This window comes from Alligator mississippiensis, chromosome 6 (genome assembly GCF_030867095.1).
Source record: "Alligator mississippiensis isolate rAllMis1 chromosome 6, rAllMis1, whole genome shotgun sequence".
Taxonomy (NCBI): Eukaryota; Metazoa; Chordata; order Crocodylia; family Alligatoridae; genus Alligator; species Alligator mississippiensis.
In genome coordinates, this window is record NC_081829.1 from 4,150,817 (window position 1) to 4,174,961 (window position 24,145).

The window sequence follows — 24,145 nt, forward strand, 5'->3', positions numbered from 1 at the left end:
AAATGGGATGTGGGCAGAGTTTCCAGTTTTAGGGTAAAAAGATACATCCTCACAGAAAAAGATTTGCCATATGCTTTAGATATTTTTTTCTGGGTTAAAAATGGGTGAAGGTATGTACTAACAGGTTATTAATGCTCCCTGGCAGTTTTATTAAGGAGCTTAGAGCTTCAGAAGGAGGACAATTTTATACTGAATTCAAGGTAATTTTATGAAGTCAGCAAGTGTTTTTTCACTCCTCATTTGTTTTTAAACCGGCTGACGGGAAAACCTATCGCAACCCAAAATCCTTAAATATGCATAATTGTTAGAATACTAGCAACTAAAAAAAGACAAAGTTACATAGTCCAAGTGGGCACACATCTATTACAGTTAGTGGAAAATATCTGAATGGCACGGCTTTATTTTTATTTTATGACTTTTTACACAATGAATCTTTTATGTTGAAACACAAACTGTCATACGTTTTATACAAGATACATTCACAACAACATGACTGAATTAGTCTGTTTTATAAAACTGCATTTTTGAAGGTTTTCCACTTTATCCTACTTATATCAATGTTTACAATGGGGAAGAAATTGAACAACGAACAAAAATGTAACACGACAAAGTCCACAATGAATTCCTGGCATTTTAAAGTGCACAAAAATTGAACTGATGACACTGAAACTGTATGGCTGGACAGGGCACTGTGGAAAAGAAAAGTCAGACTCTGAATGGCTCATCAGCTAGTCACATAAACGTATGCCTATGCAGGTAAGACACAAGAAGAAAGATTTTTTTCCTTTTTTTTTTTCTTTTTTAATATCTGTGATTCCTGCCTCCAGAATGAGGACCTGCCTGCAGGATCCCATTTTGCAACCTGAAGCTGATGGCAAGAAAAGATCAATAGCTGGCACAATACCAAGCTTTTATCTACTGCGCCAACACCAATTCATCACCATTAATTTTTTTTCACTGACAATCAAGTCAAAATACTTTGCAGAGTTCAATAAGCACTTTATACAGAGTTAAAAAAAGAAACATATTAAATGATCAGGGAAAGGCCAATTTCAGAGTGATTTATGTACAGAAATCAAATAGGTACCCAGGTAGCTTAGTTTGTTCACAAACAATTTAGCTTTTTTTAATACAAAAAAGATGAATCTGTGTAGACTAAAAAAGGTAGTTTATAAAAGAGCATAAACTATAGGAGCATGTGCCACTATACTGAGGCATATTTCCTCCTAATGAAATACTTAACACAAATTCACTAAACCACAGGTGTCCATTTTAAAAGATGCATCCTATCTCCAAAGTCACAGATGAGTTATCATACATACAGGATGCCATGAAAAATACCATGGTTTTAATAAAAAACGTAAATTTGGGTTAAACTGCATAAAAACAGGGTGGGGACTGGCTAAGCCACCCTGGCAACTGACTGTCTTTAAAAGAAATATATAAAGGAAGCAAGCTTTAAAACCTCAAGTAAAAACTCACCTTGGACCTCATATTCCCAAACACCATTTAACCGTACACTATATGTAAATGCAGAGATCATTAGATTAGAGAGTCTCCAGAATAGGGGGGGAATATTATAACATTTTTAAAGACTGGAGATTAAACATTCAATACGCGAAACCACGTTTCACCCTACCTACTCCAATTTTTTTCTGTTTTAATTAACTGTCAGTGCAAACAATCCTAATCAGTGTAACATCATACTACAGCAGCAGCAGCAGCTTTGGAGGCAGAAGCTGTCAGGAGTCTACCTCCTAAGTGGTCGGTGGTTCCCATCTGCCTCTTGTTTTTCTAGGAGTAACTAGCAGAACCATAAATGCATATAATTCTGCACAGGTATGTGCCCCTTGTGTCAAATCATACAGGTACCTTTAAATAAGAAATATTTGGCATTTCTGAGAAAGATAAATGGAACAGGTTCACAAATGGATCAGTCTGCTCTCATTCATCCCAAAACAGACTACTACCTGTAAAGGAATTTCAGCATACACTGTATATTACACTTATATATACTCAATATATTAGTTGAAGCTGTTGTACTAGTACAAAAGTAGAGGTGCACCGATACATTGGTCCGATATCGGATCGGCACTGATATAAAGAAAATTGAATGCATCGGAAATCGGCCTGATGTGACCGATAATTTGGCGAATAAATGCCCGTGCATGCAGGCAGCTGCAACACAGCATGTAGGCAGCGAAGAGCACAGTCCAGCAGCTTGAAGAGTTATGTGCAGCTGGTATGTCTATTGTAGTGGAAGGGGAGGGGGGAGAGAAGGGGCATGGGGGGCAATTCAAGGCCCTCACAGTGAGGGAGGGAGTGGGGCTGGGACAGGTGCTGCACAGCCAGGGCAGGGTGGGGTGCAAGAGAGAGCCGCAGCCCATCCAGGGGCCATGGAGCGGGAGAAAGCTCCTGCTGCTGCGTGCACCCTGGGAGTGCACAGGGGCATAGGGGGGTGCATGTGCCCCCAGATCTGTGCAGGGTGGGGTGGGCTGCAGCTCCAGGCTGGGGCTGGACTCGGGGTAGGTGGTGGTGCTGGGAGGGGGGCTACAACGAATTTTAGGGTGGCTAGAGCCCCCCCCCCATTATCCCCCTCCCAGTGCTGCTGCTGCACACCCTAAGTGCAGCCTGGCCCAGCCCCCGCTGGGAAGAGCCTGGTGCTGGCGCTGCCCCAGTTCCAGCCTGCAGCTGCAGCCCGCCCCACCCCGATTCAGGGGCATGCGCCTCCTGTGCCTTCCTGGGGTGCACGCAGTGGAAGGAGACACTCCTCCCCCTCAGACAAGCTGTGGCTCCGTCCTGCACCCTGCCCCGGCTGGGCAGCACGTATCCCAGCCCGTCCCACTCCTCCCTCACTGCAGGGTCCTTGATCTACCCCCCACCCACGCTCCTTCCATCACAACAGACGTACCAGCCACACACAGCTCTTCAAGCTGCTGGGCTGCATATTGGAAATCAGATTGGTATTGGCCGATATGCCTCCATAAAAATCGGCTATCGGTATCGGCCCCAAAAATCTCTATCAGTGCACCCCATACAAAAGATAGCCACGTTTGATTACTATACAACAAACTATTTTGAAAATAATATACAGATGGTTACTTTAAGATATTGTTTTAGCATTTAGTGCACCATGCTACACAATATCATGAAAAACCTCCTATTTTGTCACTATTTTAAATTCACTGGATTTTGCTACATTTGGGGGAGTTAGTCCTTAAAATTAAAGTGCTGTTTGAAATATTGGCATCCAAAATCTTTAACATGAGAGAGAACTACCTACAAGTAAAATCTGCCACTGCCATATATAATGCAGCAATGCAGACATCAATACACATCTTAATTTAGCATCTCATTACAGACACTGCTTATATCACCACAAGATCTTAACGGTGCATGATACCCCCTACCTCTGGTGTACAATCAAATGTTTTAGGTTCATTTAGTATTGTCTGAGGTGGTTCTGGGCGCCTTGTCTGCGCGATTTTCTGTTTGGGATTTTTCATGTCATCATCATCTTCTGTTTCACTTTCACAAACATGGACAACTACACTAGGAGTAGACTCTGTTCCTGCATGAAGTTCATATTTCTCCCCTAGAAAATATAATAAAAAAGGAAAGTGTTATTGCAACAACACCCCCAGAAAAAAAAAGTTCCTAAATAACTTTTACTCAAAACATTATTACTGTGAATATTAACTGAATTGTGCTAACAAAGAGCAATTTAATTCCTTCTCATGTTCAATTTGGTCTCCTTCCACAAGTCTTTAACACTTAGCATGACATGGTTTGAAACATACTACCAGTGTATATGGTACATGGTACTCTTTGAATACTAATAATACCTATTTACAAATTAGTTTCCATCTGCTCCTCTGAAGTACGTGCAGCATTAAAGCATGCATAGCTGACCACGTTATATTTAAGTGGTGTAAAAAACTTGAAATGATACGATTTGCCCTACAAACTTCTTCAGCATCTTCAAAAATGTATGAAAAGTGCTTTGCAAACTTGAAGCCTCAATTCACAGCTCACAAGGTAAGCAGTGTTATTGCTGTATCCAGTTAACAAGTTAAAAGGTAAATCAGTAGTAGGTCAGAGCATATCATGCCCTGAACTTAAAAAAAGGAGTTTCCATTTTCAGGGGAGAACAAAGAGAAAAGCTCTAGGAAAGGTCAAATGGAAGATTTGATACTTTAGATGCATGGTGTCCAGAACTAAATACTGCAGTGACTGGTACCTTACTAACTGGAAAGGGAATTTCAACTGAATAAACCTTCCTCCCTTTTCTTGTCTTCTCTCCCCAACCCCCTTTTTTTTTTTTGTTATGTAAATTATACATTGATTATTTCCATAGCAAAATTGAAGAAACTCAAGAGCATCAAAATCCACTGCTAAACTGTGGAAACTCTCTCAAATGAACTGGCAATCCAGCAAAAGAGGTAATGAACTATTTTATTTGAACCTTGTAGGGACATGGGAGGTGTGCATCTGTATGCCAGTTTTTCTAGTTACACTAGTGATGGTGAACAACAAAATACTAGGAAACAGTCTTACCTGGCCCCAATTTGGAAACAGCACAAAGCAAGTCATAGTTTATAAGAGGAGTGGCATCCTCACTCTGTTTCCATCCAACCGGTGGAGATGCAGGTGGTGATATCAGGAACTGTTTGACAGGTTGTGGTGGAAGGAGATAGGATTTGTCTCCCACTTCACTGGACATCTGGACCTAAAAAATTAAATCCCACCATGATAACACCACTAACATCAAGTCTCTTCTCTGTTAGACGATCTAGTCCAGAGGTGGCAGGGGACAGAAAGCACAGTGCAACAGGGAGCAGAAAGCAGAGCAGCAGATGAGGCAAGGGAAAGGAATCAGAATGGCACTTGGGGAGGGTGCAGGGTTAATTTGTGGCATGCTTGCCAAAAAAGGTTGGGACTACATCTGTAGGGGCATTGCCCTAATCATTTAAGATGGTTTTTCATATATTTCTAGCATTTTATCCAGCCTAGCTTCAAAAGTTACAAGTGACAAAAGTTTATCCCACTTTCTTTAAGACAATACAACAGGATAAGGTCTCTCCTAGTTGCAATGTGTGTTTTTTTCCCAAATGTCAATATTTTCCCAAACCTCTTTCCATTATTATTTATTTACGGTGACAATGACCTTGGCAACATACATACCACATGCTGAGACATAATCCAACAGAAAATTCATAAACAGATACAGGATATGCAGAGAAGAGGTTCTGGAATGCATTCAAAGAAAAGGAGTACATTTTGTCTGAGAGGGGCGGGAAGCTTTTTGCCACTTAAGAGTGATCATAGCAGCCAATTATGGATCTGTAGGATTTGCAGCTATGGGGAAAAAAGAAAAAAAAAAGAAAAAAAGAGAGTCCCTGATGCGTGCATGTCCATTAAAGCAGAGAGGAGGACAACACGTGTGATATCAGAGGTCACTTCAGAACTCTACTGGGGATGAGGCCACGGCTCCATATAAAAGACAGCAGAAAAAAGAAAACCTTTAGACCATGTTTTATATTTCATCATACCTGTGCAAAATAAAGCTTCAGCTTTTTTCCATTGAAGTCAGTCTCATGTAGTTCTATCCGCGCTCTTGCTGCTGCCTCTGGATTGCTGAAGTTTATTCTTACTCGTCTGAAGCTTTTAAACAACTGGAATGTAACTTGGTTGTCATAGACTGTGAAAAGTGCTTCAAATCTTTCCTAGAGATGAAATAAAAAGATTCTCTAAATAAACAAAAATGAAGATTTTCATTCAGTGAAAAACAATTTCAGTTTCTTTCCCCAAGTAATTTTCTTTAAAAAATAAACCATTTCCTTGACTGTGTAGTTTTATTAAAGATTAGATTATAGATTTGTATAGGATGGTTTGGATAGACATGGTTCTGCCTCAGGTAGGTGACTGGACTACACAACCCCTTCCCTCCATACTTCTCTACGATTCCTCCAGAACGGAAAATGCTATCGGTCCCTGACATCCCGCTTAAGTGAATGTAGTGTTGTACAGCCTTATCTTACTGCCTCTTCTCTGCTTTTCAATTTAACACTTCAGTGAACAAAGGGATACAGAGCTCGATATAGTGCCATCCAGTGACAGCTATCCAAAATTGCAGAGCTGAAAAAATATTTGCACTTGGTAAGCATCTCTCTCTTAAGGATCTCTGAACTGCTACATAAAGGTAATAATCCCATTTTGCAGCTGGGATGCTAATACAGAGCAATTTAGTTGTTTTTCAAAACTCTCAACAAGACTCAATGAAATTAGTCAGGAACAGAAACAATTTGTCCTTAACTCCTGGTCACAATATTTTCTATCGACAGGACCGTATTGCCAAGCAGAACAAAATTAATTAAATTAACATTCTGTAGAGTATCTGAATCCTGTCTTACATAACATCTTATTTGATAAGGCTTTAAAAAGAATGGCATCGTGAAAACAAATTTGTTACCATTCTCTAATCCTCCAATGTGCAAGAATCCAGATCTGTACATATTTTAGATACAAATACAATAAATAAATGTTATAAAATTTTTTTTTTTTCCAGGATTAAACATGGGCTTTTTGTTCTTTATAGGCTGCTGCATTAGAATTACAAGACGAGCCTTTTATCAACTGTGCTGTAATGTTTGGCAATTTTATCAAAGTAGTTGGAGCTCTGGATGGGCCCTTCAGCTGCTGAGTAAGGAAAGTAAGCTAAGAGAAATGACTTCTGCATTAATTATACATTGTCAGGACCCTTCCTGAGCATTTGTTAACGCATTTGGCTACAAAACACCATGTCCTCAACACACAAATCCTACGTCTTTGTGGAAATAATTCAAAAGACAGAAAACTACGACAGGTTTTCATTTTTGCTAAATACCATCACTTATGCACAGTTCTTTCATGAGGCAAGATGTCCCAAAAGAATTGCCAAGTGTTCTACACCAATGTGCACCCTCAAAATCTCAGTTAAACCCAAACTCTTTGTTGGTCTTTTCCACTCGTTTAATTTTACACGGCTACGGTGAAGTTATGATCTAAGTGGATTCAATTTGGGACTTGGGGGGGGGGGGGGGGAATAAAATTCAGATCTGGGCTCTTTTCCTAATATTACCAATTAATCACTAAGGCTGTGTCTACAGCAGACTGACTGCACAGTTGTTACTGCGCAGTCATTTAGTACGTGCATACCCAAGCATTAAATGACTGCGCAGTAACTGGCATTAAAGCGCAGTAGCATCCCCGAACGGTTTCTTGGTGGTGCCGACTCTGCAGTAACACGTTGCTACTGAGCAGTAGCATCACGTCACGCTTTGTGCTGTGCAGCACTGCTGTGCGATCGTAACGAGCTACTGCGCGGTCAACATTTTGTGTAAATGCGGCCTAAGTCACCTTGGGAAAGTTAATTCTAGGAACAACAGTTGTCACGTCCTATTTTTTTTAAACTTCCTTCTGTTGAATTTAACACCCATGATTAAACTCTTTCAGTTACAACTGAGTAAAAATTCTGAAGAGGCATACGCTCTTTTGCACATTAACCTTTTCTGTAAGTATATAATTTATGCCTTTGCTTTTTAAAGCTGAAATAAAATAGTTCACTAAGTAATCGACTATGTAGTTACTGCAATACATTTGGGTGGAGTTAACACAGCAAAATTGGAAAGAAACACAGAAAGGAAAATGTCACCAACACCAAAAAATTGGTAAGAGGACTAAGGCAGGGATAGTACCTGAAAGTACAATTTTAAAACAAAAGTTTAATATCTAGAATTCAAATTAATAGCGTATAACCTATGCTTCCATCAATAAGACGAAAATAATAATCATTATTCACCTATGTAAAGTGCTTTGGATAGCTACAGATGAAAAGCGACAAAACATATTTAAAATATTTATATTTGTATCCACCTGTGCAAAATACGTGTGCACATATAATACCGTGCATAGTGTTTGTTTACAGTTGTAACCACTAAAACATAAGGAGGAAAGCTTGTTATATTTTAATCCGGATATAGTCTGCTGGTGTTTAGACTCCAGGTGTGTCAATATAGCACCTTGCACAAGTACTGAACAAACTAGAAAAGTCAGAATGAAAAAAATAAAAAAGATGGATGAGATAAACCCTAAAAGCCCCACCAAAATAGCCAATTTTTAGATGCATTTTCAATACGTGCACACAGCATATTTTCCATTTTATTCATAAGAGTCTGCTGTGCATCCACCCTTTAAAAAATGCAGGCAGAAGTAAAGCAAGTCATTGAAATGTATGTCCAGAGGCTGACAAAGCAGAATTTCATAAAACAGATAAAAGCCAAGTAATACATCAAAGCAGCTCTGTTCTTCCAAGCATTAAGAATAAGCCTGCATAATAAGTTTTCCATTTATAGACATAACACACAATTCTGACCTGTTCTAAACTGATGTCTTGGCTACCATAATTAATCAGCTTAGATGAGCTTGCTGACAGGCCAATTGATATGGCTCACAAACTACACTTGGAGAGAGAGAAGAAAAAAAAAAGTCTAATGCTATCCTATAATATACTAGCTGAAAAGAAAGCCTTGTGATTTTATATAAGAACTCCAGTTGCATTCTGAAGGCACACTTGACCAATACATCACAAGATAATCTCACATGGTAGCAATTATCCAAGTGTCATTAGCTCCAGAGCTAGCATGTCTTCATACATTAACCTCATGTACCAGATAAGGCAGTGAAATCCTTGCATGGAAAGAGTGAAATGTGTATGGTGACAAATCACACAGACGTGCGTGAAATAAGTCAGAAAGTCCCTATCACACACACTTTTTAGCATTATTCTTAATTGGTCTTTTACTACATTATGAAAAGGTAAAAAGAAGTACTGAAACTACTGGTGTATCTACAGTCGTGTGTGAACATGCACAAGTTAAAAATAGAGAAGGAAGGTAATATTTTAAAAGGTACTCCCTGTAGAAACAGAAATATTTTAATATTGGTCCAATTCAAAAGATACAAATGACAATCTCTCTCTAAATCAGCTTGCAAACTGCTAATACACTAATAACAATGTATTTCTGTCCACTGATGACTTGTATATAATTATATTTGTGAATCACTGAATTCATTGTTAGCAGAAATTAGTGCCAACGGATAGCTAGAAATGAGCTTTTCCAGGGACCTACACAGTCTGATCTAGGATTCTGAAAAGGGGGGTGCAAATGGTATAGCACATTGTCATATATGAACAACACATTTTTCTCCAATTAAACAGAAACTAGGAGTTTTATTAGTATGCTAGGGGTCTAATATTACATTATTCAGTTTAAGATCAAAGCAAAAACAAATATAAATGTATTGAAATGTCCACTAACTTGCTAGATTATGTATAAAACTTACAACAAATTAGGCAAAAATAGTCAGAAGATATTGTTTCATTAGTCCTGTAGTCTTTATAGTTAAATGTACATTTCTTATTCAAATATGTAAAACAAAATCTGGTCTTCTTGAGTGTCTTGACAGTGCCTCCAACACTTCACTGTCAGCCATTTCTACATCTGGGGTTAATATTATCCCACCCAAGTTAAGGATTTTAGCTAGAGCTAAAAACAATCTGCAGGGCTGGGAAATAGAACAGAGACATCACCAGGAATGGGTAACAAATAGCAAAATTGCAGAAGAAAAGATGGTTTGAATAGCAGAACATCAAGACCATTAAAAAGGAGAGAGGCTAACGGAGTGAAGAGAGATTAGCAGTTATAGGGTAGATTATAATGAGCCATGAAATCAGCTGACTCTCTCAGCACTGCCTGAATAGAAATGCCGCTGCCAGTCAGTAGGCAGTATGGGTAAAGCAAGAATCAAAAGGGGTATGCAAGTGTATACTACACCCCACCTCCTCCTGATCTGCCCCTGGACCTTGCAAAAATCCATGCTCCTACTCAATTGAGCAACTGTATGCAACAATATGAAGGCAGCGACACCTAATGAACTGGGTGGTGATCGCTCCAAGAGAAGGGAAAAGAAAAACATAAGCACTGCCTCCGAAAGACTCAGGCTTGTTTTGGCACCTTTTCTCTTACAGCCACAGGAATGTGATTATAGCAGGCTGCTAGAGGAATAGCTCTTGTTATATAACATCCCCTCCCTTATCCAGTACAGATCCATAAGCTGCTTTAAAAATTATGTATACACTTCTGATTTATGATTCATTGCCAGTCTACCTGTTTCTGGTTCTTGGCTTCTGGTTGCTTCAATAGTACATATTTTTATAAATGTTTATAGTTTGTGTTGTAAGGTTGACTTTAAATGCATTAAGCAGTGATAAAGTAGATGCAAACAACAGAAAAGCATAAAAGTGGCTGTGACTTCCTCTTTCAGAGGGGCTGCATCTTCCCTTCGCTTACTCTCTGCAGTAGGGTCTTAAGAACTCTCCCCACTATATTTGCCCTTGTTAGGGTCAATGAGGCAAGGAAATACTATTGTGTGGATGCCTGAGGCTACCCAATGCCAAAAATAGAAACATTTGTAATGTCATTAACCCCCTACAAGCTTTCAGCTCCAGAGCTCCTGGCATTAGCACCAAGGATCTCCAAGGTCGGTAGCTGTAATATATTGTAATTGAGAAAGGGCAATTAAAATTGAATTGCAAAGGGGCTTAGAGGTAAGAAACAGCAGCTAGTGATAAAAGAAAAATGTAAAGCATGCAGAGAGGCAAAAAAACTAATTCAATATCGAGCTCACTCGGGCTGACCTCGTATGTAAATGATTTTTGAAATGCCAGTTTCATAAGTTACAACATTTTCACAGGGTGTAAAATGAAACACACAGAGGCAGCAAATGCTGTAAAAATAAAGTAAACAAATCTGGAATAATATGAGTTGATAAAGCTTACAGGATAAAGGCTCAGGCAGCTACTGGAGATATGATAATGAGGATTAAAGAAAACAAAACAAATCATCATATTGTAGATATCCTACAGTGACAGCCACTGGGTAGGTCCTTGTAGCTACTGCAGTATCCGCAGGGAACACAGTACACTGCACCAGGAGGAATAATTGTAAGATGCTTCACTAGAATGCAAAATGACTTCCACGCAACGCATGTGCCAGCCTATAGCATTTAATGGCATCGGCACAAGCAGCAGCTAAGAACAAATATCTTCCATTAGCAAGGAGTAAAAAACAACTCTTCTATGCCTTCTAACATCTCCGACCCCGGACCACCACTGTATCCAAAGAATGATTCACAGAAAAACAGGCAGCAGGGAGCAGCCACTGTCCAGATTTTCTAGAAACCTAGGGTGTCAGCCATTACAGAGCAGGCACAACGTAGCTCAACTTTTCCTATAGGTTGGAAGAACGATGAGCTTTGTTTGCCACTACAACTAATACTGGTGAGGCCAAGGAGCAAAGGACTTTTGGGGTGTACAGATTGAAATTCCCACCCCCTGAAGTTGCTTCTGTAGGCTGTTTAATGAGCAGAGAGGGGACAAGCAGTGCAGGGATAGTCCCTCCGTTCAAGGAACTCTTTAATGGCTTCATGTTTTGCCAGTGTATTATGAGCTTCGCTGAGTACAGAAAAAAGGGGCTAGCGTCCTTTTTTTCCTATCTGAATTCACTCTTCTTGGTTTAAGGACACACTAAATCCATTTCCAAAAAAGGAAATTTAAGTTATCCTCCCTTCTTTTGGCACAATCGCATTCCCAGAAAGAGTTTTAAAAATGCTTTTACAAACTATTTCCCTTAACACAGGGGGAAATGCAGAGCGAGAAAACCCAAGATGTATTCCTTTAGAAGTAATGGTCTTGAGGGGAAAAAAATTACTTGGAAGGAACTGGGATCAAAAGCAAGCAGAGACTTGCCGCTGAAAGGGTTCTATGGTTTTCTTGGTCATTACAGACAGAGATAAGATTACACCTAACTTGCACAGAGAGCCAATATGAAGAATGACTTGGTGTCCGTCCATCTGTCTGTCTGTCTGTCTGTCTTCTATTCCGGTTAAGGAAGTCATTCCAGAAAGCTGTTAGCCAGAGCCACGTGCACACAATCGTCTCACCTCAGCATGGATGAGCCCTTCCTCTTAACAATTAAAGTGCTAATGGACAGATAATAATAATGTGGTTTAGTACTTACAAAAATATATGAAGGGAACTAACTTAATTATTGTTTTTATTCAGGACACAGCTTTGAAGACTGGCTCCTCTGAAAAGTTACTTTAGACATAGACCTCATGTAGCTTATCTGAAGTGCAAAAGAAGACACATTACTTTAGAAATTGATAGTGAACACTAACTAACAGAACTTCTACCCATGGGCCCATAGTCTTTTAGGATTTTTCTTCTTTTTCAGTGTCCTTTAGAGAATAAAAGAATAAGGAATAAAATCATCCTCACCTCACGGGCTAAATATAGTTCACTATGAGTTATAAAAAAGATGCCAAAAACGCCAGTGTAATATTTTAATAGGCAACAATACTGTTGCTAAAAGTGATCCCTCTAAGCAACTCAGCCTAAAATTAGAGCTAGAATACTTGCTGTGTTTCTATTTGGGGACAGAAGCCCATGCTGAGTACACATACCTACACTGCACTGTCCTTCTCCTTTCTTAGGAACAGGAGACTTAACCCCGACTCTAGTCTAATGGGCAGTGAAAGTTTGTTATTTAAGCCATGCTGTAAAAAAAAATTGATGATCTGCCAAGGCTCCCTGGAACGAGATGTTCACACCTGGGAGAGGATGGCTCAGCCCTTCATTTTATCAGGGCAGATAAATTGAATTCCATGCTGTTTACTGCCTATAGGTCTTTTGACCTGAGGGTTTGTCTGCTGTACATAGACATCAGAGTTCCCAGAAGTCTTAACAGTACTCTGGCATCCCTGCAGCCATCTACTTTTCGTGTCATAGCTCAGTTAATTACACATATGCCATGTGACTGCTGCCCACCGTCCAAAGATGGGAGCATTACGGTGGTGGCACATGCATCTTTGTTGAGTGCTTCAGAATGAACAGCAAACATTTCATACAAAAAGCCTGGGCTAGCAGAAAAACCTTTCCAGCAAACTGCTTTGATGGTAAAAAGATGATATGCAAGAAAATCATTCAGAAGTACTGTAAGACCTTCCTATTGGGGCAGGCATTTAACAAAGACAGCTAGGCTGGGATATTGTTTGCGGGGGGGGGAGGATTCTGTTTTATGTTGATACTCTAGTTGCCTTAAGTTTTTTATTGTTTTTGTTTGTCCTATTTGTTCTCCTGTTTTATAAATGGCTCTGTTCTCTTAGTGTAAGCTGCTCTAAGCCTTCATTGGGAAGAGTGCCATATAAATCAAATAAATAAAACTGCTCTAAAACCTGTTTTCTTTCTGTAGAATTTTTCTTCAGTTTTTATGAAAAACAAACGTGTGAAGACTGAAGCTGAGTTTTAGCCTCAGAACAAATATTTCAATCACACATCAAAAAAATGTTGATCCAGAGATGACAGGCTATTGGGAGTTGTGGTTCGACTGCCTCAAACCCATTCCTGTCTCTGGCCCAGCAAGCGCCCCTGCCACACTGCATCTTCTGTGATGCACTGCCTCTCTGCAGGGGTAGAGACCTGGGCGCATCAAGGTAGATGTACACCAACAAGAGAGCACAGCCTATGGAGGAAAAGGGGAACATGGAAAAGGGGAAGAGCATTTCCAAAGCAAATTATTTTGGTTTTGATTTTCCGGCAAAAAGTCAAAATTTTCTGCGGGGAAAAAAAAGCCATCTTCCAACTATCTCTAAATAGACATTTATTATTACCAAGACGGTTAGAATCCTTCACTGTGGCTCCAACACTGATCAGCCACAGAAATTAATAGATACAGGGACAGAAGTAGCAGTCTCACTACAGGGACCTTTAAAAACTTATCCCTATTCCAAACATGGCTTGTTGTATGGTTTTGATCAACTTTCCACATCAATATCTATGCCTTAGTTTTCCTAACTAAGAAATGGGGATAATGCTGACTACCTACCTTTGGGGTGTTGTATTTCCAACACTATATGTGACATCCTGCCACACTTTTAGCTTCTTGCATTCCTTGGAGTCTCAGAACAGCAGACTCCCAATGCCCAAAGAAGGGTGATTGTGCCCAAAAGCTTGCGAAGAACGTTTTTCCCCCAACTGCTCAGTGGGTCTAATAAAAGATATCACATCTACTCAAAGAACCTTCCCTGCATATATATTCAGGTAATTAAGTTTTACCTGTAATATCTTATGGACAGACATTTTTGAAGAATGAACCTCTGGATGTGTATCTTTTTTTATCTGAATTTTAGATTTGTGGATAGACCTGGCATCACCTACCTCATGACATACTACGTAGTTTCCAGTGACCCAACGTGGCCAAGAACCAAGAAAAGAGAGGACATGTACTTGAGCCATTATATTACTTTACTTTTAATAAATAAAAATACTTTATCTACAGAAGAAGCTACTAAAAATTCTTCACTTTGTTTTTTTTTCAAGTAAGTGCAGATATAATTGATTTCCCACTCTCAGAGCTTATGAAATCTGCCAGTACCTCCGTGTTTGATATAAATAAATAGGATGTTTTGGCAGAAGTGTGACAGGTTAAAATCAGAATTTTAATTCTTTTAGAAATATATCTAAGCTGCCCTTGCACAAAACTATCATTAAAGTACATCCATCCATACGCAAAACCTATTTGTCTGTTGTTTGCCACAATGAAAAAGCTACTAATGGATTTTTATTTATTTATTTATTAAAGAAAACCCCCTATTTATTATGGGAAAGTAAACAACCAAGCAGATTTTTCCAAGACATCCCTAATCACCTTGATACTTTATTGGCACCATTAATTATGAGCCAGATACAACAGCCCTTAACTCTGGAAAGGAAAGTAATACTGTTATATGCTGCATTCAGATCATATACTGTTAAGCTGTTGCTCCACAGATCCTCACCTCAGGAATTGGAAATTGTAGGTGTCTAAGGAGAGCTACAGGCAGAGCACTCTCAATGCTGATGTCCTACACTGAGAAACACTCTCTGTATGAGATCTGCCCAGCTTCAGACCCCACTGCAACAAGTGCATTTTGGCAGAAGTTTCCTTATAACGACAGAGAGAAGAGAAGACAAAAGGTATGAGAAAGAAGAAGAAGGGAAAGAAGGAAGAGTGAGTTTAAACAGCCAAAACCTAGGGTGACAAGAGTAATATCTTATTTGATGACTTTGATAGTTATCTGTTGTACCTTGTAGCTAGGGCAGGGGGACTCCTGTAAGTGTCTTCAGCAGACTTTCATTGGCTTTCTTTGCTATGAATGCTACTTTAGGAATGCAGTTTGCTGTCCCTCAGCTTAATTTTGAGGGGCACCACTTAGCACCCCTGCTTTCCAGAACAGTGTTTCTCAAGTGATACCATCACCTTCCCTCAGGCAACATACAGAATTTAGGAGAGAATTAGAGGCTTTGCAAATGTTGTTGTAAATCAAAATTGGAAGGAAGTTATAAAATCAAACTCTCCTCCCTTATATGAATCACCCACAAATAATCCATAATTTTTGGGGGTGTTTTTTTTGGTTTTTGGTTTTTTAACTCATACTTCCTGACAGTCAATGGAAACAAAAAAGAACTACAAATCTGACTAAATAAAAATGTTAGTGGTTCAGAAAAAGACGCTCTGCAGCAGAAATTGCAAACCACTTCCAAAAATACCATTAATTATTAAGATCAGCCAATGACTATTGAGAACAAATACCACAGTATTTAACAATGGTTTTCATCCCAGATTTAAATTTTAAATCCTGCTCAGAAGAGTAGCACACAGACATACTGTGAAGAGTGTCACAGCCATGCTACCACTCTGCATGCCAGAGATTTACTCTTACCTGCTGCCTGGTAGCAACACCAATTCCAATTTGGTTGTACTGGCAAAGGTTTTCATTTTTTCCCCGTTAAATCAAGTAGTATCACTTGGCAAATCTAAACAAGGCACACTCCTACCTAGAACATTCATATAACTCATTATACTTCATAAGTACCCTTACCTTCTCCCCTTGTGCCTCAAACACAGCTTCATGTACGCTGCAGGCAAACAATGAGGTAGGCAAGTCACTTAAATCCATCATCTCTTCCAAATCATCTTCATTTTCACCAAAGATCATCTCTTCTTCCTCTTCCTGATCACTGCTGTAAAGGTCTGACTGGCCGTCGCTCCAGGACTTCATAGTGTCTCTTAGCATTGTCTGCCAAAAGCAACTCTTTATGTTCCAGGGTTTCCAGCAGGAATCTGTTCAGAGAGGAAACAGTCCAATTATTTGCCAATAAATCATATTTTCCTGCTACACTTTTCTTTGAGATGAATACTTTTATATAGGAAAAGAAATCAATTTGAAAATTGCCTCCTGTCCACAGTACAGAAGCACATCATCTCATTTTTGTAAACCTTAGATTCACCTGTCTGAACTCTGAAAAGGAACGAGAGAAACTATCCAGTTAGATAAACAGAAACTAACGTATTTCATTCTGACAAAAATTAAGCATTAGCAATTTCTTACAGCCCGAACAGTTTCCTATCCAAGAGCAAAGTCTTATGAATATTCAAAGCAATTTACAAAAAATTAAGCTTCAAAAACTTCTCAGGTATGTATCATCTCAATTTTGTAAAAGTAAGCACAGATACACAGTATGATTAGGCAATTTGCCCAAGGTCCTTGCAAATCAATGGCAGAAATATGAACAGACTCAGAATTCAAATTCTTGACTCCATGGCCCCTTGTTCCAGACATTAGAAAACAGCATCTTCTACAAAAAGCACTGCATGAATAGAAGAATTACTCTTAGCTTTAAAAGCTGCCTGCACAGAATAATACATGCTGCCCTTAAGTGTGGAGATGACAATAAAATGTGACACAAACAGGGTATCATGTAGAATACGAGTGACACTACAAAAGGCTGTATTTGATGTAACATTTTGCCAAGTGTTGCTCATAAAGGGCAACACTTGCAGTGAGAAAGAGAGAAGTGGAGGAAATTATCACATCATTGTATAGATCAAATATTAATATACACGAGGCATGCAAATTTGCAAACCATTTGGTGATCTGTTTTGGGGTTTTAAATTTGTGTAAAAAACTGGAAAGGTTGGTAGACAATGTTTGCCTTCAGCAATTATTTGGTTTGAAATTTTAATTGCTCAACTTATTACTTTGAAGCAGTCAGTTAAAAATGCCATTAACTGTAACCAATATGGGGAAAAATAATCTATGCTCTCTCATGTGAATACTTTTAAAATCAGTAATATAATTAATAAGAACTAACTACCCTAAGTTCCTTGTATTTTTAGGAAGAAATGATTTCTGGAAATAAGGAAAAATGTATCTGATATCCACAGTTATTTCTCCAAGTATTTCTAACATCCTCCGTCACGGCAGCACCTAAGTTCTATGCTCATCCCCTCCCTACACTTGTAAATAAACACCGACCTTTTCAAATACACAAATGCTAATATCACAATTTACATTAAAGCATTAAAGACCTTATATAACTAACCCTGTCTACACATACAAGTTAATACTTGGCATGAAAACAGAAAAGGTAAATTGATGGTGAGCATCAGGAGATAGACAGCAGGCCTGCGTGAAGCCTCAGTTGCCCATTCGATTTGGAGGAGATTCCACCCGATTTGGCGGCCGAATCTCCAAATCTGAAGACCCATTAATCTCTCCGGATCAAATCGGAACCCTCCAATTCGATTTGGAGAGATTCGATGATTCAGTCATAGACAGCTTTACATGTTTTTTCTACGTACCTCAAGGTACCAGGTGGCTCGAGAACGCTGTGATGGTGGGGTAGATGGAGAATCCCACGGACGCATGGGGTGGGGGTCCCCCGTGTGCTCAGTGGCGGACCCAGAAGTGTACCAGAAGTACTTCCAGTCCACTTCCGGGTCTGCCGCGGAACGCGTGGGGGACCCCCTGCCCCACCCGGCTTGGCATCTAACATCTCCTGGGTCTGGGAGGACAACTGGGGTCCCTCTCCCCCGCATGCTCAGCAGCGGACCCACCCCTGCGCTCTGTGGGATGCTCCGTCCACCCCACCATCTCTGCATTCAAGAGCCGCACCTGGTACCTCGAGGTATGTAAAAAAACCCCACATGTAAAGCTGTGTCTATGACTGAATCGCTGATTCTCCAAATCAGACTCGAATCTTCAGATTCAGCTATATCGAATTGGGACAGTGATCCAAATCAGCAAATCGAATCACTGTCCCCCGAATTGGGCCGAATCCGAATCAAATACTGCCTGCTTTGCACACCGCTAACAGACAGCGTGCCATATGCACTGGTATATAGCTATTCAGAGCTTTAAAAAAGGTCAAGGAATTTTAACTTGATACAGAAGAAAAGGAAGGCAGGAAAGAGGGTTGGGGGAAGGCAAAGAGGATGAAAAAGAAAGATGAAGTCATTACTAGAACTTACACCCTGCCTTCAGCCCTTCTCTTCTCCATTTTTCATGCCATTAAAAAGCAGTATGGAAACCACCAACAGACGGGTAATACAGAACAGTACTTCATACCGTGGGTCCTCACCCCCCAACCATCAGGCCAGATCTGGCTTGCAAAGGTGTGCTATCTGGCTTGAAAGGCTCCCCCACGAGTCCAAAACCTTGGCTGCAGGGGCGCAGTGGCAGCACTAATTGCTGCTCCTCTGCTGCCAAATTTCCAGATCTGTGGGGAGCCCAGTGGGCCTGACCCTGAACATTAAACCAGGCATGTGGGGCTGGGGCAGCATGGAGTCAGACTGATAGCTGCAGGACCCAATCCTGGTGCACGGGGGTCAGGCCATGGTGCCAACCCATGGCAAAAGGTTGAGCACACCACTGCTTTACTCCATGGATTGTCAAGACCAGTCTACTACAGCTCCTTCAAAGTTGTTATCCTCTGGTGTGGCATTTAAGGAGCTCTAATCTGCAGACTGGAGTCACTGCAGGGTTTGGTGCTGGGAAAGGAGATGGAGTATTCCAGGTTATGCTATGTAATAAGGACACTGTGCACAGGTATGTTTACCCAGCATATGGATGTGTCACACTGGGAGGAGACGTGCACAAACAGGCATGGGACTAAGCAATAGGGAGCATGTACTCTCGCTCAGCATATGGGTACATCACACTGGGAAGACACGTGCACAGAGAAGCATGAGACTGAGCAATAAAAGATGTGGATCCTACTCCTATTTATGTTAAATATCACTGTGCTTCTTTAAGCAAGTCACTTTAAGGATGTGCCTCAGATTGTTATTCTGAAAATGAGGATTTATAAAGAATTTCAGTAAGTCTCTTCAAATTAAAATACATTGCCTACATTTCCAATCCTTGCAGGGTTTTTTTTTACTTTTATAAATCCTTATTTTAATAAGTTTTATAAGCGGCACTGCATTTTAAGGAAGTCAACATTCAAGAAAAATAAACTGTATCTACCTAAGATCAAAGATACCAGTAAAGCAAGCTAAAAAAAAACAACACATGGTAAAATACAGCCTACAGAAGCTGAAAAGGTGCATTTGAGGGGGGGAAAAAATAAAAAATAAAAATCCCACCCTCACACACCAAGAACAATCTATTCAGAATTAGGCCAAATTCCAATTTCCAACACAAAGTTGGGATTTGGTAACCAAAATAATGGCTAACCCTCTACAACACTGAAGTTATCAAGTGCTTTAATAAATTGTATAGCTAACACAGAGTAACTCAAATTAGGCACACTGTCACTAGGATACATAACATCATTTAAAAACAATCAACACTATCTAAACAATGTAAGTAGAGACTGCAAGCAACAAACTACCATGTCATCCAATTTAAAAACAGTATAGTATGTGACAATGTACAGTAATGTGGCTCAAAATAGTATGAAGTAGTTCGGCTAATATACAATGCAGACAGAGATAAAAAGTAGTATCAGACACAGATGCAAGTAGTAGAGAGAGGCTGAAAGTCGTAGTGACCTTGCATGGTGCCTAAACTGGTTTGACAGAGTTTGGTAATACTGTATAATAAGCAACCTTGAAATGGGTCCATGATTCTATGACAGATCATTTAGCACTGCACATCTTCAAACATTTCATTTTCACTACTGCTGCTGCAAGGCAGGCGATCATCATCCACCCTTTTGCAGATGGGAAGACATGCACATGCATACTAAAGCAAAGTGTCCAAGGGCTCAGCCAGCATTGGAGCTGAGAGACGAGCCCTGGTGCTTCTGGTTTGCAGATCTGTGCTCAGTCCACTGTGTAATGATGATCCCAATATTCTCAATATCCTATCTACATGTATAGCATAAGGGCCTGTACAGAGGGGAAAAAGCTATTTTTTGGCTGAACAATATAAGGCGTTATGAGCTACATTCATGCTAGAGAGGTATACACTTCTGCCCAAAAAAGAGGCTGTTATCTAGAACGAAACTTCCTAGACAGTTTCCAATTCTGCTACTTGCTAAACTGAAACGCCACCTTGTTACTTAACTTTGATTGTCCTCATTCCCACAACTACAAAGTGAAGTTATTCCTTCCTTACCTTTGTAAAACATTCTAAGATCCTTAATGGCAGATACTATAATGCAAAGCCCTGATCCTGGAAAAGCAAAGAAGCCACCCCCCATAGGCTCAGCCTTGCACACTGCAAGCAATCCCACAGGCTTCAAATACAAAAGAACTTCAACATGTTGCAAACAGACTGGAGCAATAACAGCCACCAATTATTATAAAACTTTACCTGATTTGTGAAATGACAGCTTGGCTCTGCAAAATGCTTTGGAAGAAGTACAACGGGGGAGGGAAGCAATGAAGGATGGTAGCAGTTAGTCATCTTATTGCCATGACGCCTTTTTCTCTCAACCAGTGAGGAAAATTGGTTTACCAGAGATATGTTTTTGTTCCTTTATGGTATAAAAAAGGAAGCATGAGTAGTGGTAAGCAGCGGAGGCATGTGTGGCTTTCCCTTCAGCTTCTGCAAGCTGAACCAAGATTTAGCACCTAATCTTGTGCCTATCCTAGCCAAAGATGTTTTTAATAAATCTTTTCTTTGTGGTTAGATGAACCAAGAAGTAAGCTCCTAACAGCAACATTTACAGCACTGCATAACTTACACCAAAACACTCCTTGCAAATGTAAAAAAAAAAAAATCTGAAAGGCTGTGGTCAAGTAGCTCACAGATGCATCTGTCGCTACTTTTTTTGTGGAAAAAGCACAATGTACTCCCAATTCCAATGTCAGAACAGAGCTACAATTCTAGCATTTAGTTTTTAGAAGGTGTCTGTGTTTGAAAAATTTCCAATAAATAAATAAATAAATATATATATATCAGTACTTGATCACCATTCTGGCTTTGCAGTAACCATTACATTTTACTACCAGAACATTTCAAAGCTGTGGAGTGCTCCACTAAATTTAGAATGGGCCAGACAAATAAAAACGATGCATACATTTTACTTAAGAAATATCACTACACATGATATCCAGGGGAAGTTACATTTTAAGCTTACAAGAGAATTATTTGGCAAGGTCTTTTAAAGATATTAGTAAAAATAGGAAAGAGGAGCACAGTCTAGTGGTCCGAGCCCTGGACCGGGCTCAGCAGAGCTCTCTCCCGCACTCCACTTCACATCGCGATTTGAAGCAAATCACAATCTTTATCTACATGAGGGTTTCTGCAGTCATCATCTAGATCAACATCAAATAGCAATTATGATGCTTCAATGGGCTTCGACATCCAAATGAAACAATTAGTCTAGAAATGCAGAAACAAACAAATCCATTTTGTGCGTGACACATCACCAGGCAATTATTCTTTGCTAACGTGTTGTTTGAGCCTGTGCTCAGTCTCTATCCTTCTCAGTCACATTGAGATCCTTAAGTGGCCTGATGTGCTCTGAGACAGCATGACGACGTGGATCTTGCAAAGCATCCGCCTTAGTCACTTCATCGCTCCAACCTCTTACTAATTTCTTTATTCTGCTGAAATATAGTATTCTGTTTTAACACTTAAACACCTTGGAAATACCAAAAAAAATGTTGTTTTTCCCCCCAAACTTCAGACCATTATGAGGTGCTGCATCACACTGTCAGCAGTGAGGATTTGGGGAGATCCTCATACTCCTGCTCTGGCACCAGGGCGAGAATTGATAGGAGGCCACCGGTGTTTTTATCGTCACCAGCGGCTCTCAACCTTTGGCACCTTGCGTCCCACCAACCCACTCAGTCAAATAACCCTGGTCCCACCACAATAAAAACAAAACCCTGCTTTTGCACCGTTGGAGGGATCTGTCCATTCATCCATCTGAAGTGCAAACAACTTTGATTTTATTTCAATCCGGCAACCAGTAGAAATCCCACCTACACGATCTTCGCGTCCCACCGGCTCAGAAACACGCGTCTAGGCTGGCTTTGAGTACCGGGAGCCAACAGCGAGGAAAAAACACCGCCGACTCACCGGCCTACGGCTAAATACGTCTGTTAACATCTCCTTTCCGGGATAGTGCAATCATCCAACATTTCTCCAAAACCTCTAGCGTTGAGCTCACCGCGTGTTTACAAACAACCCCGGATTGCAATGTGCGGACTCACCCCGACAGGTGTTTATGTGCCCGCATTGAGAGAGAAGAAGACGCGGGGAGTCAAGAAGGGGTGGGCGCACAACGGGGCGGGGGGCGGCGGCCCCTGCCAAACCACTCGTTACTGATCGAAGGGACGTGCCGGTGTGAGCCGCGGGGGGCGGGGGAACGGGAGCCAGTCCTCAAGACACGAGCACTTGGTGCTGGCAGGGATGCGCGGCGGGGAAGAGGGGTGAATCCCCCGGGAAGGAGTGATGCGCGCTGAGGAAGCCCTCAGGGGAGCGCACGTGCAGCCGGGCGGCCGGAGGGGGGCAGGGCCCGAGGCCGGACCGCGGGACGGGGCGAGGCGGCGGGTTCGGGACACGGGCCCGGGCAGGGGGACATGCCGGTGGGGCCCCCCGTCCCCGGCAGCACTCACCGTGCCCGGCCGTGGCGCAGGCCCGTCCCGTCCCGGAGCCGGTAGCGATGGCGGCTGCTGAGGGAGCCGCCGCCGCCGCCGCCCCTCCCCCGCCGGCTCTCCCGGGGGGGAGGGGGGGGGATGCGCGCGGCTCCGCGCACCGCGTCGCCAGGGGAGGGGAGGGACCCGGATGTATGGGGCTGTGCGCATGCGCCGCGCCTGGGCGGAGTGGAGGACAAGCCCCGCCCACCGCAGGGCTGGGAAGGGGCGGGGCAGTGAGGGGAGCTGCACGTGGGGTCCTGGGCTGCACAGATAGCTTGCCGGGGTCACGTGTGACCTGTACACACACACACACACACACACACACACGCTATGCAGAAGTAGTAGGAAAACACACACACACACACACACACTATGCAGAAGTAATAGGAAAACAGAATAAAGAGTGTCAGGAGTGAGGGAGGCTGCCTAGGCTGTGTGTGCAAGAAAGTTTGCAAAGAACATTTCCCCCCACCTCCCATTTAATAAATACCCACCCAAAAACTTCATCCGGGAAAGGTTTTTCAACCCGAAAGCTCGCTAAGAAAGCGTTTTTCCAATTATTGAAGTCGGTCTAATAGAAGATATCGGATCCACCCAAAGAACCGTGTCGCCCTGACGAGCCTTTCGAAGAATGGGAGGTTTGGCGCCACGGAAATGGGGGGCCACGTTGCTGTGGCACGTCTCAAGCTGCAGAGCCCCTCCACTGTGGGCACGGTTTTGTCCGGCTCCCTCGCTCATAGCGTCTGTGTCAGGACAGGGATCAAATGGCAGGATCCGGGAGCTGCAGGAGCCTCTTAACCAAACGCAAAACTGGTCCTGCCATGAGATCCAACCAGTGGGTCTCAACCTTTTTAGACCTGAGGACCCCCTGGGAAAATGCCAGCTGCTTACCTCCGCCCCTTGCCCCTGACACGCGGCCGGGGGAGCTGCAGCGTGGCCCGTGCCCTGCCCACGTGTGTGGTGGATGGAGGCACCAGGTAAGGCCCTGCACGGAGCTGGGAGCGCCTCGGGGCCAGGACGGGGCTGCGGGGCGCGCAGTTGCTGGAGCCGGGCTGGGCAGGAGGCAGGAGGAGCCCAGCCCAGAGGCGCTCTATGTCCAGCCGCCTCCCTGGCGGTTCAGGCGGAGC

The 24,145-nt window shown here is 41.7% G+C and overlaps 1 protein-coding gene across 1 annotated transcript; it reads right to left on the bottom strand.

Moving 5' to 3' along the window:
• Positions 1–384: 384 nt before the first annotated feature.
• Positions 385–23,141, bottom strand: RCAN3 (RCAN family member 3). The gene is made up of 5 exons (XM_006267983.4): positions 22,998–23,141; positions 16,021–16,262; positions 5,553–5,726; positions 4,558–4,729; positions 385–3,595 (listed from the first exon to the last, which is right to left on the bottom strand). The coding sequence occupies exons 2-5, from the start codon at positions 16,213–16,215 to the stop codon at positions 3,387–3,389; spliced, it is 750 nt and encodes a 249-aa protein (XP_006268045.1). The 5' UTR covers positions 16,216–16,262; positions 22,998–23,141; the 3' UTR covers positions 385–3,386.
• Between the last annotated feature and the right edge of the window lie 1,004 nt (positions 23,142–24,145).